This window comes from Oncorhynchus mykiss, chromosome 1 (assembly GCF_013265735.2).
Source record: "Oncorhynchus mykiss isolate Arlee chromosome 1, USDA_OmykA_1.1, whole genome shotgun sequence".
Classification (NCBI taxonomy): Eukaryota; Metazoa; Chordata; class Actinopteri; order Salmoniformes; family Salmonidae; genus Oncorhynchus; species Oncorhynchus mykiss.
The window spans coordinates 791,404-808,934 of record NC_048565.1 but is presented as its reverse complement, the minus strand read 5'-3'; the positions used below and the strand labels follow the sequence as shown (position 1 = coordinate 808,934).

The following is a 17,531-nucleotide window of genomic DNA, read 5'->3' as shown; positions in this document are numbered from 1 at the left end:
CTATTTTTGTTTACTACATGATTCCATATGTGTTATTTCATAGTTTTGATGTCTTCACTATTATTCTACAATGTTAAAAATAAAGAAAACCCCTTGAATGAGTACGTGTGTCCAAACTTTTGCCTGGTAATGTACACATAAGACATGCACTCTCTACACATGGGCGTTGTATTGATAGTGGAGCAGTGGCCTGCTAGGCCTAGCTACGCAGCATCATAATCCTCCTATTGTTTTTCTCTGTGCTCTGCTCTTTCTTTAGCAGAATCTGTAAAACATCTACTGCAGCCAGTGTGCTGACCATACTGTGTATACTTCCCAAACAGCACCCTATTCCCTACATAGTGCACTACTTTTGACCAGAGCCATATGCACTTTATAGGGAATAAGGTGCCATTTGGGATGCAAACAGAGCCCCTCTTTTGACCCCTCCACCCAGGTCCTGACCTGTGAACCCGCAGGCCTCGGCCAATAGGAAGGTGCTCCAGGACATGAGGAAGAAGAGGGCCGTCTCCAGCAGAGGGAAACAGTGCAGCTTGGTGAACTTGGTCACGTAGAGACAGAGTTAGAGAATCAGAACATTTCACATTTCACAAACACTATTGCCATTGCTTCCGAGGACACTACAATACACTATTGCCAGTGTACTGAATACGCTGTTAATAAAGTTATCTTTTAGAAATGTAAACAAAAACAAGTTGTGGTAATCTTTCCGGTAAGGATGAGGGCAGTGACTACTTCAGACTAGCTAAAACATGACTCTTCCACCCAACATCATAAACAAGGTGGCAGCACCCTTTGTCAGTGATTTTAGTTACTAGATCCCCATGTTGTGTAGTGATGTTTCAGTAGAAGGATATGAGGGCAGTGACCACTCCAGTGATGGCTCCCATGGCGAAGGATCCACTGAAGATGCCCAGGAAAACCCCCACTGACTTGAAGAAGGCTGTGGCATCGAAGGTGTGTGTGCTGGCTCCAGCCGGCTGATAGGCTACAATAGACCTGGAACAAAGAAACAGGACACAGAACTTCCAGTAAACACTTTCATCCATCAAATATCCTGTTTCACAGGTGGTAGACACAATACGTTTCACAGACACAATACGTTTCACAGGTGGTAGACAATACGTTTCACAGACACAATACGTTTCACAGGTGGTAGACACAATACGTTTCACAGGTGGTAGACACAATACGTTTCACAGACACAATACGTTTCACAGGTGGTAGACACAATACGTTTCACAGACACAATACGTTTCACAGGTGGTAGACACAATACGTTTCACAGACACAATACGTTTCACAGGTGGTAAAAACAATACGTTTCACAGGTGGTAGACAATACGTTTCACAGACACAATACGTTTCACAGGTGGTAAAAACAATACGTTTCACAGGTGGTAGACAATACGTTTCACAGACACAATACGTTTCACAGGTGGTAAAAACAATACGTTTCACAGGTGGTAAAAACAATACGTTTCACAGGTGGTAAAAACAATACGTTTCACAGGCACAATACGTTTCACAGACACAATATGTTTCACAGACACAATACGTTTCACAGGTGGTAGACACAATACGTTTCACAGGTGGTAAAAACAATACGTTTCACAGGTGGTAAAAACAATACGTTTCACAGGTGGTAGACACAATACGTTTCACAGGTGGTAAAAACAATACGTTTCACAGACACAATACGTTTCACAGACACAATACGTTTCACAGGTGGTAAAAACAATACGTTTCACAGGTGGTAGACACAATACGTTTCACAGGTGGTAGACACAATACGTTTCACAGGCACAATACGTTTCACAGACACAATACGTTTCACAGACACAATACGTTTCACAGGTGGTAAAAACAATACGTTTCACAGGTGGTAGACACAATACGTTTCACAGGCACAATACGTTTCACAGACACAATACGTTTCACAGACACAATACGTTTCACAGGTGGTAAAAACAATACGTTTCACAGACACAATACGTTTCACAGGCACAATACGTTTCACAGGCACAATACGTTTCACAGGCACAATACGTTTCACAGACACAATACGTTTCACAGGTGGTAAAAACAATACGTTTCACAGGCCCAATACGTTTCACAGACACAATACGTTTCACAGGCACAATACATTTCACAGACACAATACGTTTCACAGGTGGTAAAAACAATACGTTTCACAGGCACAATACGTTTCACAGACACAATACGTTTCACAGGTGGTAGACACAATACGTTTCACAGGTGGTAGGCACAATACGTTTCACAGACACAATACGTTTCACAGGTGGTAGACACAATACGTTTCACAGGTGGTAAAAACAATACGTTTCACAGACACAATACGTTTCACAGACACAATACGTTTCACAGGCACAATACGTTTCACAGACAATACGTTTCACAGACACAATACGTTTCACAGGTGGTAGACACAATACGTTTCACAGGTGGTAAAAACAATACGTTTCACAGGCCCAATACGTTTCACAGACAATACGTTTCACAGGCACAATACATTTCACAGGTGGTAAAAACAATACGTTTCACAGGTGGTAAAAACAATACGTTTCACAGGCACAATACGTTTCACAGGTGGTAGACACAATACGTTTCACAGGTGGTAAAAACAATACGTTTCACAGACACAATACATTTCACAGACACAATACGTTTCACAGGTGGTAGACACAATACGTTTCACAGGTGGTAGACACAATACGTTTCACAGGTGGTAGGCACAATACGTTTCACAGGTGGTAGACACAATACGTTTCACAGGTGGTAGGCACAATACGTTTCACAGACACAATACGTTTCACAGGCACAATACGTTTCACAGACAATACGTTTCACAGACACAATACGTTTCACAGACACAATACGTTTCACAGGTGGTAAAAACAATACGTTTCACAGGTGGTAGACACAATACGTTTCACAGGCACAATACGTTTCACAGACACAATACGTTTCACAGACAATACGTTTCACAGGTGGTAAAAACAATACGTTTCACAGACACAATACGTTTCACAGGCACAATACGTTTCACAGGCACAATACGTTTCACAGACACAATACGTTTCACAGACACAATACGTTTCACAGGCACAATACGTTTCACAGACACAATACGTTTCACAGACACAATACGTTTCACAGGCACAATACATTTCACAGACACAATACGTTTCACAGGTGGTAAAAACAATACGTTTCACAGGCACAATACATTTCACAGGTGGTAAAAACAATAAGTTTCACAGGCACAATACGTTTCACAGGCACAATACATTTCACAGGTGGTAAAAACAATACGTTTCACAAGTGGTAGACACAATACGTTTCACAGGTGGTAGACAATACGTTTCACAGACACAATACGTTTCACAGGTGGTAAAAACAATACGTTTCACAGGTGGTAGACAATACGTTTCACAGACACAATACGTTTCACAGGTGGTAAAAACAATACGTTTCACAGGTGGTAAAAACAATACGTTTCACAGGTGGTAAAAACAATACGTTTCACAGGCACAATACGTTTCACAGACACAATATGTTTCACAGACACAATACGTTTCACAGGTGGTAGACACAATACGTTTCACAGGTGGTAAAAACAATACGTTTCACAGGTGGTAAAAACAATACGTTTCACAGGTGGTAGACACAATACGTTTCACAGGTGGTAAAAACAATACGTTTCACAGACACAATACGTTTCACAGACACAATACGTTTCACAGGTGGTAAAAACAATACGTTTCACAGGTGGTAGACACAATACGTTTCACAGGTGGTAGACACAATACGTTTCACAGGCACAATACGTTTCACAGACACAATACGTTTCACAGACACAATACGTTTCACAGGTGGTAAAAACAATACGTTTCACAGGTGGTAGACACAATACGTTTCACAGGCACAATACGTTTCACAGACACAATACGTTTCACAGACACAATACGTTTCACAGGTGGTAAAAACAATACGTTTCACAGACACAATACGTTTCACAGGCACAATACGTTTCACAGGCACAATACGTTTCACAGACACAATACGTTTCACAGACACAATACGTTTCACAGGTGGTAAAAACAATACGTTTCACAGGCCCAATACGTTTCACAGACACAATACGTTTCACAGGCACAATACATTTCACAGACACAATACGTTTCACAGGTGGTAAAAACAATACGTTTCACAGGCACAATACGTTTCACAGACACAATACGTTTCACAGGTGGTAGACACAATACGTTTCACAGGTGGTAGGCACAATACGTTTCACAGACACAATACGTTTCACAGGTGGTAGACACAATACGTTTCACAGGTGGTAAAAACAATACGTTTCACAGACACAATACGTTTCACAGACACAATACGTTTCACAGGCACAATACGTTTCACAGACAATACGTTTCACAGACACAATACGTTTCACAGGTGGTAGACACAATACGTTTCACAGGTGGTAAAAACAATACGTTTCACAGGCCCAATACGTTTCACAGACAATACGTTTCACAGGCACAATACATTTCACAGGTGGTAAAAACAATACGTTTCACAGGTGGTAAAAACAATACGTTTCACAGGCACAATACGTTTCACAGGTGGTAGACACAATACGTTTCACAGGTGGTAAAAACAATACGTTTCACAGACACAATACATTTCACAGACACAATACGTTTCACAGGTGGTAGACACAATACGTTTCACAGGTGGTAGACACAATACGTTTCACAGGTGGTAGGCACAATACGTTTCACAGGTGGTAGACACAATACGTTTCACAGGTGGTAGGCACAATACGTTTCACAGACACAATACGTTTCACAGGCACAATACGTTTCACAGACAATACGTTTCACAGACACAATACGTTTCACAGACACAATACGTTTCACAGGTGGTAAAAACAATACGTTTCACAGGTGGTAGACACAATACGTTTCACAGGCACAATACGTTTCACAGACACAATACGTTTCACAGACAATACGTTTCACAGGTGGTAAAAACAATACGTTTCACAGACACAATACGTTTCACAGGCACAATACGTTTCACAGGCACAATACGTTTCACAGACACAATACGTTTCACAGACACAATACGTTTCACAGGCACAATACGTTTCACAGACACAATACGTTTCACAGACACAATACGTTTCACAGGCACAATACATTTCACAGACACAATACGTTTCACAGGTGGTAAAAACAATACGTTTCACAGGCACAATACATTTCACAGGTGGTAAAAACAATAAGTTTCACAGGCACAATACGTTTCACAGGCACAATACATTTCACAGGTGGTAAAAACAATACGTTTCACAAGTGGTAGACACAATACGTTTCACAGGTGGTAGGCACAATACGTTTCACAGGCACAATACGTTTCACAGACAAAATACGTTTCACAGACACAATACGTTTCACAGGTGGTAGACACAATACGTTTCACAGGTGGTAGGCACAATACGTTTCACAGACACAATACGTTTCACAGGTGGTAGGCACAATACGTTTCACAGGTGGTAAAAACAATATGTTTCACAGGCACAATACGTTTCACAGGCACAATACGTTTCACAGACACAATACGTTTCACAGACACAATACGTTTCACAGGTGGTAAAAACAATACGTTTCACAGGCCCAATACGTTTCACAGACAATACGTTTCACAGACACAATACATTTCACAGGTGGTAAAAACAATACGTTTCACAGGTGGTAAAAACAATACGTTTCACAGGCACAATACGTTTCACAGGTGGTAGGCACAATACGTTTCACAGGTGGTAAAAACAATACGTTTCACAGGTGGTAAAAACAATACGTTTCACAGGCACAATACGTTTCACAGACACAATACGTTTCACAGACACAATACGTTTCACAGACACAATACGTTTCACAGGTGGTAGACACAATACGTTTCACAGGTGGTAGGCACAATACGTTTCACAGACACAATACGTTTCACAGGTGGTAGGCACAATACGTTTCACAGGTGGTAAAAACAATACGTTTCACAGGCACAATACGTTTCACAGACACAATACGTTTCACAGACACAATACGTTTCACAGGTGGTAAAAACAATACGTTTCACAGACAATGCGTTTCACAGGCACAATACATTTCACAGGTGGTAAAAACAATACGTTTCACAGGTGGTAAAAACAATACGTTTCACAGGCACAATACGTTTCACAGGTGGTAGGCACAATACGTTTCACAGGTGGTAAAAACAATACGTTTCACAGGTGGTAGACACAATACGTTTCACAGGTGGTAAAAACAATACGTTTCACAGACACAATACGTTTCACAGGCACAATACGTTTCACAGGCACAATACGTTTCACAGGCACAATACGTTTCACAGGCACAATACGTTTCACAGGCACAATACGTTTCACAGGCACAATACGTTTCACAGGTGGTAAAAACAATACATTTCACAGGTGGTAAAAACAATACGTTTCACAGACACAATACGTTTCACAGACACAATACGTTTCACAGACACAATACGTTTCACAGACACAATACGTTTCACAGGCACAATTCATTTCACAGACACAATACGTTTCACAGACACAATACGTTTCACAGACACAATACGTTTCACAGGTGGTAGACACAATACGTTTCACAGGTGGTAGGCACAATAGGTTTCACAGGCACAATACGTTTCACAGGCACAATACGTTTCACAGACACAATACGTTTCACAGGTGGTAAAAACAATACGTTTCACAGGTGGTAGACACAATACGTTTCACAGGCACAATACGTTTCACAGGCACAATACGTTTCACAGGCACAATACGTTTCACAGACACAATACGTTTCACAGACACAATACGTTTCACAGACACAATACGTTTCACAGGCACAATACGTTTCACAGACAATACGTTTCACAGGTGGTAAAAACAATACGTTTCACAGACACAATACGTTTCACAGGTGGTAAACACAATACGTTTCACAGGCACAATACGTTTCACAGGTAGGAAACACAATACGTTTCACAGGTGGTAGACACAATACGTTTCAGACACAATACGTTTCACAGACACAATACGTTTCACAGGTAGGAAACACAATACGTTTCACAGGCACAATACGTTTCACAGGTAGGAAACACAATACGTTTCACAGGTGGTAGACACAATACGTTTCAGACACAATACGTTTCATATTCACAATACGTTTCACAGGTAGGAAACACAATACGTTTCACAGGCACAATACGTTTCACAGGTAGGAAACACAATACGTTTCACAGGCACAATACGTTTCACAGGTAGGAAACACAATACGTTTCACAGGTGGTAGACACAATACGTTTCAGACACAATACGTTTCATATTCACAATACGTTTCACAGGTAGGAAACACAATACGTTTCATAGGCACAATACGTTTCACAGGTGGTAGACACAATACGTTTCACAGGTGGTAGACAATACGTTTCACAGACACAATACGTTTCACAGGCACAATACGTTTCACAGGCACAATACGTTTCACAAACACAATACGTTTCACAGGTGGTAAAAACAATACGTTTCACAGACACAATACATTTCACAGACACAATACGTTTCACAGGCACAATACGTTTCACAAACACAATACGTTTCACAGGTGGTAGACACAATACGTTTCACAGACACAATACGTTTCACAGACACAATACGTTTCACAAACACAATACGTTTCACAGGTGGTAGACACAATACGTTTCACAGACACAATACGTTTCACAGGTGGTAGACAATACGTTTCACAGGTGGTAGGCACAATACGTTTCACAGACACAATACATTTCACAGGCACAATACGTTTCACAGGTGGTAGGCACAATACGTTTCACAGGCACAATACGTTTCACAGGTGGTAGACACAATACGTTTCACAGGTGGTAGACACAATACGTTTCACAGGTGGTAGGCACAATATGTTTCACAGGTGGCAGGTAGCCTAGCGGTTAGAGCATTGGGCCTGTAAGTGAAAGGTCGCTGCTTTTGTATACCCTAGCCGACAAGGTGAAGAATATGTTGAAATGCCCTTGAGCAAGACACTTAACCCTAATTTGCTCCAGAGGCAGCATACATCACTGAACAAATATGAACACCTAACATGTACAGTTTTGGTCCCATGTTTCATGAGCTGAAAGATAATTTATCCACCTGACAGGTGTGACATATCAAGAAGCTGATTAAAACAGCATGACCATTACATAGGTGCGCCTTGTTCTGGGGATAATAAAAGGCCACTTTAAAATGTGCCGTTGTGTCACACTACACAACAGATGTCTCAACTTTTGACAGAGCGTGCAATTGGCATGCTGACTGCAGGAATGTCCACCAGAGCTGTTACCAAAGAACCTAATGTTAATTATTATTATCATATACTGCCTCCAAAGTCGTTGAAGAAAATTTGGCAGCGTGTCCAACTGGCCTCAACTGCAGGCCTCGTGTAACCACACCAACCCAGGACCTCCACATCCGGCTCCTTCACCTGCGTGATCGTCTGAGGAGTATTTCTGTCTGTAAAAGCCCTTTTGTTGGGGAAAAACTCCCACCCCTGTGAAATCCATAGATTAGGGCCTAAATCATTTATTTCAATTGGCTGATTTCTTAATATGAACTGTCACCCAGGAAAATATGTTTTATTGTTTCATGTTGCATTCATATTTTTGTTCAGTATACTATGGCTGACCCAGTAAAACAATACATTTCACTGCACCTATCATACTACTATGGCTGACCCTGTAAAACAACACCTATCATACTACTATGGCTGACCCAGTAAAACAACACCTATCATACTACTATGGCTGACCCAGTAAAACAATACATTTCACTGCACCTATCATACTACTACGGCTGACCCAGTATAACAATACATTTCATTGCACCATCCAACGTGTGACAATAAAACCTCTGAATTGTATCATACACTCTTTCACATAACACCTGATGTGTCATTGCAGCTGCACCACACTAGGCCTTCCAGCAGGGGGTAGTAGAGCGCCAGCTCTGTCTCAGCTCCACATCAACAACATTACTGATGTAACACTGTCACCTCAGTGAGGAATCTCTACAACATCGGGGAAAAGAGGAGGGAACAGGAACATTTCCCAGAAACTGAGGAACCCTCTGACACACACAGAGAGACAGAGCGAGACAGACAGAGCGAGAGAGCGAGACAGACAGAGCGAGAGAGCGAGACAGACAGAGCGAGAGAGACAGACAGAGCGAGAGAGACAGACAGAGCGAGAGAGACAGACAGAGCGAGAGAGACAGACAGAGCGAGAGAGCGCTGGGAGGAGAGAGGAGGAGCACGGTAACTTACGAGGAGAGGACGATGGCCACTGCGTCGTTCATGACACTCTCTCCAAACAGCAGGGCATAAAGATCCACATCTGCATGGAGCTCATTGAAGATGGCCAGCACCGTCACTGAAATACACACACACACTTAAGAGAGTTAAGGAGCAACGTGTTGCTTGCTAGGATGTACCATGACCATCCTTGTAGTGAACTAGGAGGGATGATATGTTAAGGACGGACTGCAGAGGTATGCTCCTGGAGGCCTGTAGAGAGAGCCCTCCACTGGGATGAGGTGGTGAGGAGCTCCAGTGCCTACCTGGGTCAGTGGCAGAGACGATGGCTCCAAAGAAAAGACAGTCTGTGTAGTAGAACTTGTTAGTCAGCTGCCCTATGAACTGCATCAGCTTCACCACTCCATACATCAGGTTTCTGAAGAGAGGAGAGGACTAGAAGAGCTCCATACCAGACATGATCTAAAATCAGTCCCAACAATACGCTGACTCACCCAATGACGAAGCATGAGATAGCTGTTCCTAGGAAGGCATAGGTTATGATGGAGCCCAGGTTCCTGAAGAAGTGTCTCTGGAAAAAGAGAAGGGATATTATAATCGCTAGGCTACATCATAGAATGTAGAGAGGTCAGTGTGTGATCTACATGGGCATTAAATAAACACTTATTTCTGTGCCATTGATGTCAGCCAGCCCCACAAGAGGGCCTCGGTGTGCAGGGAGAGGGTTGCCTGTCATCTCCCCTCACAAGAGGGCCTTGGTGAGCAGAGAGAGGGTTGCCTGTCATCTCCCCTACAAGAGGGCCTTGGTGAGCAGGGAGAGGGTTGCCTGTCATCTCCCCTCACAAGAGGGCCTTGGTGAGCAGGGAGAGGGTTGCCTGTCATCTCCCCTCACAAGAGGGCCTTGGTGAGCAGGGAGAGGGTTGCCTGTCATCTCCCCTCACAAGAGGGCCTTGGTGAGCAGGGAGAGGGTTGCCTGTCATCTCCCCTCACAAGAGGGCCTTGGTGAGCAGGGAGAGGGTTGCCTGTCATCTCCCCTCACAAGAGGGCCTTGGTGAGCAGGGAGAGGGTTGCCTGTCATCTCCCCTCACAAGAGGGCCTTGGTGAGCAGGGAGAGGGTTGCCGGTCATCTCCCCTCACAAGAGGGCCTTGGTGAGCAGGGAGAGGGTTGCCGGTCATCTCCCCTCACAAGAGGGCCTTGGTGAGCAGGGTTGCCTGTCATCTCCCCCACAAGAAGGCCTCGCTGGCCTCCTGAGTGGATCAGTGGTCTTAGACGCTGCATCTCAGTGCTAGCTGTGCCACTAGAGTGTCACGCCCTGACCTGAGATCGTGGGGATGGAGCAGGACCCTGGACGCAGGCTGGGGATTATCGCCTTCCAAAGGAGGAAATAGAGGCAGCGAAAGTAGAACGGCAAAGTTCAAAGTTACGAGGAGTTATACCAACGAGGTAGGAGTTATACCAACGAGGTAGGAGTTATACCAACGAGGTAGGAGTTATACCAACGAGGTAGGAGTTACACCAACGAGGTAGGAGTTACACCAACGAGGTAGGAGTTACACCAACGAGGTAGGCCACAGAAACCCCAAGGGGCACATGGAGCAGTCGGCGGAGCCGAGGAGCGAACCAGAGCCAGTCAGGGAGTCGGATGAAGAGTTTGACGCAAGATTCCGGAGAGAGGTGCTAGCATTGAGAGCGCTACAGAACGGGCGTGCTGAGGTGTGTGTCATCAGCCCGGTGTCACCTGTACCGGTCCCACGCATCACGTCTCCAGTGCACCTTCACAGTCCAGTGTGTCCTGTGCCACCTCTCCGCACTCGCCCTGAGGTGCGTGTCACCAGCCCAGTACCACCAGTGCCGGCACCATGCATCAGGCCTCCAGTGCGCCTCCTCAGTGCAAAGCCTCCGGCGACGGGCCACAGGCCCGGAGCCTCCAACGACAGGCCACAGGCCCGGAGCCTCCAACGACGGGCCACAGGCCCGGAGCCTCCAGCAACGGGCCACAGTCCGGACTCCAATCAAGTTGTAGAAACATCTCAAGATGATCAATGGAAATAGGATGCACCGGAGCTCAATTTCGAGTCTCATAGCAAAAGATCTGAATACTTATGCAAATAGGTATTTCCGCATGAACACATTTGTTTTCCCGTTTCTGCTTTGTCATTAATGGGTATTTGTCATTAATGGGTATTTGTCATTAATGGGTATTTGTCATTAATGGGTATTTGTCATTAATGGGTATTTGTCATTAATGGGTATTTGTCATTAATGGGTATTTGTCATTAATGGGTATTTGTCATTAATGGGTATTTGTCATTAATGGGTATTTGTCATTAATGGGTATTTGTCATTAATGGGTATTTGTCATTAATGGGTATTTGTCATTAATGGGTATTTGTCATTAATGGGTATTTGTCATTAATGGGTATTGTGTGTAGATTGATGAGATTTTTTTGAATCCATTTTAGAATACTGAAAAAGGGGTCTAAATACATTCCGAAGGCACTGTGTGTACGGGATACATCGTCTAACGGAATGCTTACTTACTTGCATGTTCAACAATTGGGGCGGCAGGGTAGCCTAGTGGTTAGAGCGTTGGACTAGTAACCGGAAGGTTGCAAGTTCAAAACCCCGAGCTGACAAGGTACAAATCTGTCGTTCTGCCCCTGCCCCACTGTTCCTAGGCCGTCATTGTAAATAAGAATTTGTTCTTAACTGACTTGCCTAGTTAAATAAAGGTAAATAAATAAATAAATAAAAAATATAAAATAACACATGCACGCACAGTTAAAAGCCTAGTAGAGTTAGCGGCAGGTGGATGAGCAATATGGATGAAACCTGACCTGGAATGTGAAGCTAACTGAAGCTGGCTAGCATTATAAAAGCCTGAGTAGATCTAGCTTGCTTTGTACTATATATATATATATATATATATACTATGTTATATCCCTCTGAACTCTACAGGATGTCCTTTTATTGGGGGCTTGAGTTGGCACTACAGCTCTCAGAAAGGACTAACTAAACTAAAATCCAGCTACACTGGAGATAGCTAGAAGAAGGCTAGCTGGCGATAGCTAGAAGAAGGCTAGCTGGCGATAGCTAGAAGCAGGCTAGCTGGCGATAGCTAGAAGCAGGCTAGCTGGAGATAGCTAGAAGCAGGCTAGCTGGCGATAGCTAGAAGCATGCTAGCTGGCGATAGCTAGAAGCAGGCTAGCTGGAGATAGCTAGAAGCAGGCTAGCTGGAGATAGCTAGAAGCAGGCTAGCTGGAGATAGCTAGAAGCAGGCTAGCTGGAGATAGCTAGAAGAAGGCTAGCTGGAGATAGCTAGAAGAAGGCTAGCTGGAGATAGCTAGAAGAAGGCTAGCTGGAGATAGCTAGAAGCAGGCTAGCTGGCGATAGCTAGCAGCAGGCTAGCTGGCGATAGCTAGCAGCAGGCTAGCTGGCGATAGCTAGAAGCAGGCTAGCTGGCGATAGCTAGAAGCAGGCTAGCTGGAGATAGCTAGAAGCAGGCTAGCTGGAGATAGCTAGAAGCAGGCTAGCTGGAGATAGCTAGAAGAAGGCTAGCTGGAGATAGCTAGAAGCAGGCTAGCTGGAGATAGCTAGAAGCAGGCTAGCTGGCGATAGCTAGCAGCAGGCTAGCTGGCGATAGCTAGCAGCAGGCTAGCTGGCGATAGCTAGAAGCAGGCTAGCTGGCGATAGCTAGAAGCAGGCTAGCTGGAGATAGCTAGAAGCAGGCTAGCTCGAGATAGCTAGAAGAAGGCTAGCTCGAGATAGCTAGAAGAAGGCTAGCTGGAGATAGCTAGAAGCAGGCTAGCTAGCGATAGCTAGAAGCAGGCTAGCTGGCGATAGCTAGAAGCAGGCTAGCTGGCGATAGCTAGCAGCAGGCTAGCTGGCGATAGCTAGAAGCATGCTAGCTGGCGATAGCTAGAGACCGGCTGACTGAGCCGGTTAGAACCCATCTACGGGGAAATGTGTGCAGGCCTACATAGGAGAAGGTCGAAAATAGTGGGACTTTTAGTCGTGGTCTTTTTTATGTGCTATTTCCTGTTATGTTTTATGTCCTACACCTTGGACCACATTGGAAATACCTGGTTTACACTTTGTGTCATTCTCTGGGTTTCTTGTACTCTTAAATTATGTTTTAAAAACTGTACAACTTGTTGAACCCGAAATAAAAAATATAATCAACTATGGATAGATTGGATATAGATCGATAGGCTGTTAGCCTAACTGGACAGACAGGCCACCGAGAGGTCGACAGACAGGCCACCGGGAGGTCGACAGACAGGCCACCGGGAGGTCGACAGACAGGCCACCGGGAGGTCGACAGACAGGCCACCGGGAGGTCGACAGACAGGCCACCGGGAGGTCGACAGACAGGCCACCGGGAGGTCGACAGACAGGCCACCGGGAGGTCGACAGACAGGCCACCGGGAGGTCGACAGACAGGCCACACCTGTCAGGTGGATGGATTATCTTGGTAAAGGAGAACTGCTCACTATCAGGGAGGGAAACTCATTTGAGCCAAATAAGCTTTATGGAACATTATTCAAATCTTTAATTTCAGCTCATGATAAATGAAACCAACACTTTACACTTTACATGTTGCATTTATATTTTTGGTTTTAAATAATGTTCTACAGCAATGACTTTGTACAAAAGTAGAGTATGTAGAGTATGTGTACTTCACAGCCGTCCCACAGGCCAGTATCAGAGAGTACCAGTCTGACATGTGTCCTTCACAGCCGTCCCACAGGCCAGTATCAGAGAGTACCAGTCTGACATGTGTCCTTCACAGCAGTCCCACAGGCCAGTATCAGAGAGTGCCAGCCTGACATGTGTCCTTCACAGCAGTCCCACAGGCCAGTATCAGAGAGTACCAGCCTGACATGTGTCCTTCACAGCCATCCCACAGGCCAGTATGAGAGAGTGGGTCTAGCAGGGTAACCTAAGACAGGAACTGGAAGTGTGCGTCCCAAATGGAACCCTATTGACTATATAGTGATCTACTGTTGACCAGGGCCCATAGGGGTAGTGCTCTACTGTTGACCAGGGCCAATAGGGGTAGTGCTCTACTGCTGACCAGGGCCCATAGGGGTAGTGCTCTACTGTTGACCAGGGCCCATAGGGGTAGTGTTGACCAGGGCCCATAGTGGTAGTGCTCTACTGTTGACCAGGGCCCATAGGGGTAGTGCTCTACTGTTGACCAGGGCCCGTAAGGGTAGTGCTCTACTGTTGACCAGGTACCATAGGGGTAGTGCTCTACTGCTGACCAGGGCCCATAGGGGTAGTGCTCTACTGCTGACCAGGGCCCATAGGGGTAGTGCTCTACTGCTGACCAGGGCCCATAGGGGTAGTGTTGACCAGGGCCCATAGTGGTAGTGCTCTACTGTTGACCAGGGCCCATAGGGGTAGTGCTCTACTGTTGACCAGGGCCCGTAAGGGTAGTGCTCTACTGTTGACCAGGGACCATAGGGGTAGTGCTCTACTGCTGACCAGGGCCCATTGGGGTAGTGCTCTACTGTTGACCAGGGCCCATAGGGGTAGTGTTGACCAGGGCCCATAGGGGTAGTGCTCTACTGTTGACCAGGGCCCATAGGGGTAGTGCTCTACTGTTGACCAGGGCCCATAGGGGTAGTGCTCTACTGCTGACCAGGGCCCATAGGGGTAGTGTTGACCAGGGCCCATAGGGGTAGTGTTGACCAGGGCCCATAGTGGTAGTGCTCTACTGTTGACCAGGGCCCATAGGGGTAGTGCTCTACTGCTGACCAGGGCCCATAGGGGTAGTGTTGACCAGGGCCCATAGGGGTAGTGTTGACCAGGGCCCATAGGGGTAGTGCTCTACTGTTGACCAGGGCCCGTAAGGGTAGTGCTCTACCTTTGACCAGGGACCATAGGGGTAGTGCTCTACTGCTGACCAGGGCCCATAGGGGTAGTGCTCTACTGCTGACCAGGGCCCATAGGGGTAGTGCTCTACTGTTGACCAGGGCCCATAGGGGTAGTGTTGACCAGGGCCCATAGTGGTAGTGCTCTACTGTTGACCAGGGCCCATAGGGGTAGTGCTCTACTGTTGACCAGGGCCCGTAAGGGTAGTGCTGTACTGTTGACCAGGGACCATAGGGGTAGTGCTCTACTGCTGACCAGGGCCCATAGGGGTAGTGCTCTACTGTTGACCAGGGCCCATAGGGGTAGTGTTGACCAGGGCCCATAGGGGTAGTGCTCTACTGTTGACCAGGGCCAATAGGGGTAGTGCTCTACTGTTGACCAGGGCCCATAGGGGTAGTGCTCTACTGCTGACCAGGGCCCATAGGGGTAGTGTTGACCAGGGCCCATAGGGATAGTGCTTTACTGTTGACCAGGGCCCATAGGGGTAGTGCTCTACTGTTGACCAGGGCCCATAGGGGTAGTGCTCTACTGTTGACCAGGGCCCATAGGGGTAGTGCTCTACTGTTGACCAGGGCCCATAGGGGTAGTGCTCTACTGTTGACCAGGGCCCATAGGGGTAGTGCTCTACTGCTGACCAGGGCCCATAGGGGTAGTGTTGACCAGGGCCCATAGGGATAGTGCTTTACTGTTGACCAGGGCCCATAGGGGTAGTGCTCTACTGTTGACCAGGGCCCATAGGGGTAGTGCTCTACTGTTGACCAGGGCCCATAGGGGTAGTGCTCTACTGTTGACCAGGGCCCATAGGGGTAGTGCTCTACTGTTGACCAGGGCCCATAGGGGTAGTGCTCTACTGCTGACCAGGGCCCATAGGGGTAGTGTTGACCAGGGCCCATAGGGATAGTGCTTTACTGTTGACCAGGGCCCATAGGGGTAGTGCTCTACTGTTGACCAGGGCCCATAGGGGTAGTGCTCTACTGTTGACCAGGGCCCATAGAGGTAGAGCTCTACTGTTGACCAGAGCCAGTAGGGGTACTGTTGACCAGGGCCCATAGGGGTACTGTTGACCAGGGCCCATAGGGGTACTGTTGACCAGGGCCCATAGGGGTACTGTTGACCAGGGCCTATAGGGGTACTGTTGACCAGGGCCTATAGGGGTAGTGCTCTACTGTTGACCAGGGCCTATAGGGGTACTGTTGACCAGGGCCTATAGGGGTACTGTTGACCAGGGCCCATAGGGGTACTGTTGACCAGGGCCCATAGGGGTAGTGCACTACTGTTGACCAGGGCCCATAGGGGTAGTGCTCTACTGTTGACCAGGGCCCATAGGGGTAGTGTACTACTGTTGACCAGGGCCCATAGGGGTAGGGGTACTACTGTTGACCAGGGCCCGTAGGGGTAGAGCTCTACTGTTGACCAGGGCCCATAGGGGTAGAGCTCTACTGTTGACCAGGGCCCATAGGGGTAGAGCTCTACTGTTGACCAGGGCCAGTAGGGGGACTGTTGACCAGGGCCCATAGGGGTACTGTTGACCAGGGCCCATAGGGGTAGTGCTCTACTGTTGACCAGGGCCCATAGGGGTAGTGCTCTACTGTTGACCAGGGCCAGTAGGGGTACTGTTGACCAGGGCCAGTAGGGGTAGTGTTGACCAGGGCCCATAGAGGTAGTGTACTACTGTTGACCAGGGCCAGTAGGGGTACTGTTGACCAGGGCCCATAGAGGTAGTGCTCTACTGTTGACCAGGGCCCATAGAGGTAGTGCACTACTGTTGACCAGGGCCAGTAGGGGTAGTGTACTACTGTTGACCAGGGCCCAAAGGGGTAGTGTACTACTGTTGACCAGGGCCAGTAGGGGTAGAGCTCTAATGTTGACCAGGGCCCATAGGGGTAGAGCTCTACTGTTGACCAGGGCCCATAGGGGTAGAGCTCTACTGTTGACCAGGGCCCATAGGGGTAGAGCTCTACTGTTGACCAGGGCCCATAGGGGTAGAGCTCTACTGTTGACCAGGGCCAGTAGGGGGACTGTTGACCAGGGCCCATAGGGGTACTGTTGACCAGGGCCCATAGGGGTAGTGCTCTACTGTTGACCAGGGCCCATAGGGGTAGTGCTCTACTGTTGACCAGGGCCAGTAGGGGTACTGTTGACCAGGGCCAGTAGGGGTAGTGTTGACCAGGGCCCATAGAGGTAGTGTACTACTGTTGACCAGGGCCAGTAGGGGTACTGTTGACCAGGGCCAGTAG

At 46.8% G+C, this 17,531-nt stretch overlaps 1 protein-coding gene across 1 annotated transcript in view; it reads right to left on the bottom strand.

The window, feature by feature from the left end:
• The window catches only part of slc9a7 (solute carrier family 9 member 7), a 190,270-nt gene that overhangs the window by 163,175 nt on the left and 9,564 nt on the right, over nucleotides 1-17,531 (bottom strand). The window contains exons 4-8 of the mRNA XM_036977980.1: nucleotides 9,908-9,984; nucleotides 9,719-9,831; nucleotides 9,426-9,531; nucleotides 858-999; nucleotides 445-550 (exon numbers count right to left, since the gene is read on the bottom strand). Of these exons, the coding sequence (XP_036833875.1) occupies nucleotides 445-550; nucleotides 858-999; nucleotides 9,426-9,531; nucleotides 9,719-9,831; nucleotides 9,908-9,984 (544 nt within the window). The remainder of the gene's footprint in view (nucleotides 1-444; nucleotides 551-857; nucleotides 1,000-9,425; nucleotides 9,532-9,718; nucleotides 9,832-9,907; nucleotides 9,985-17,531) is intronic.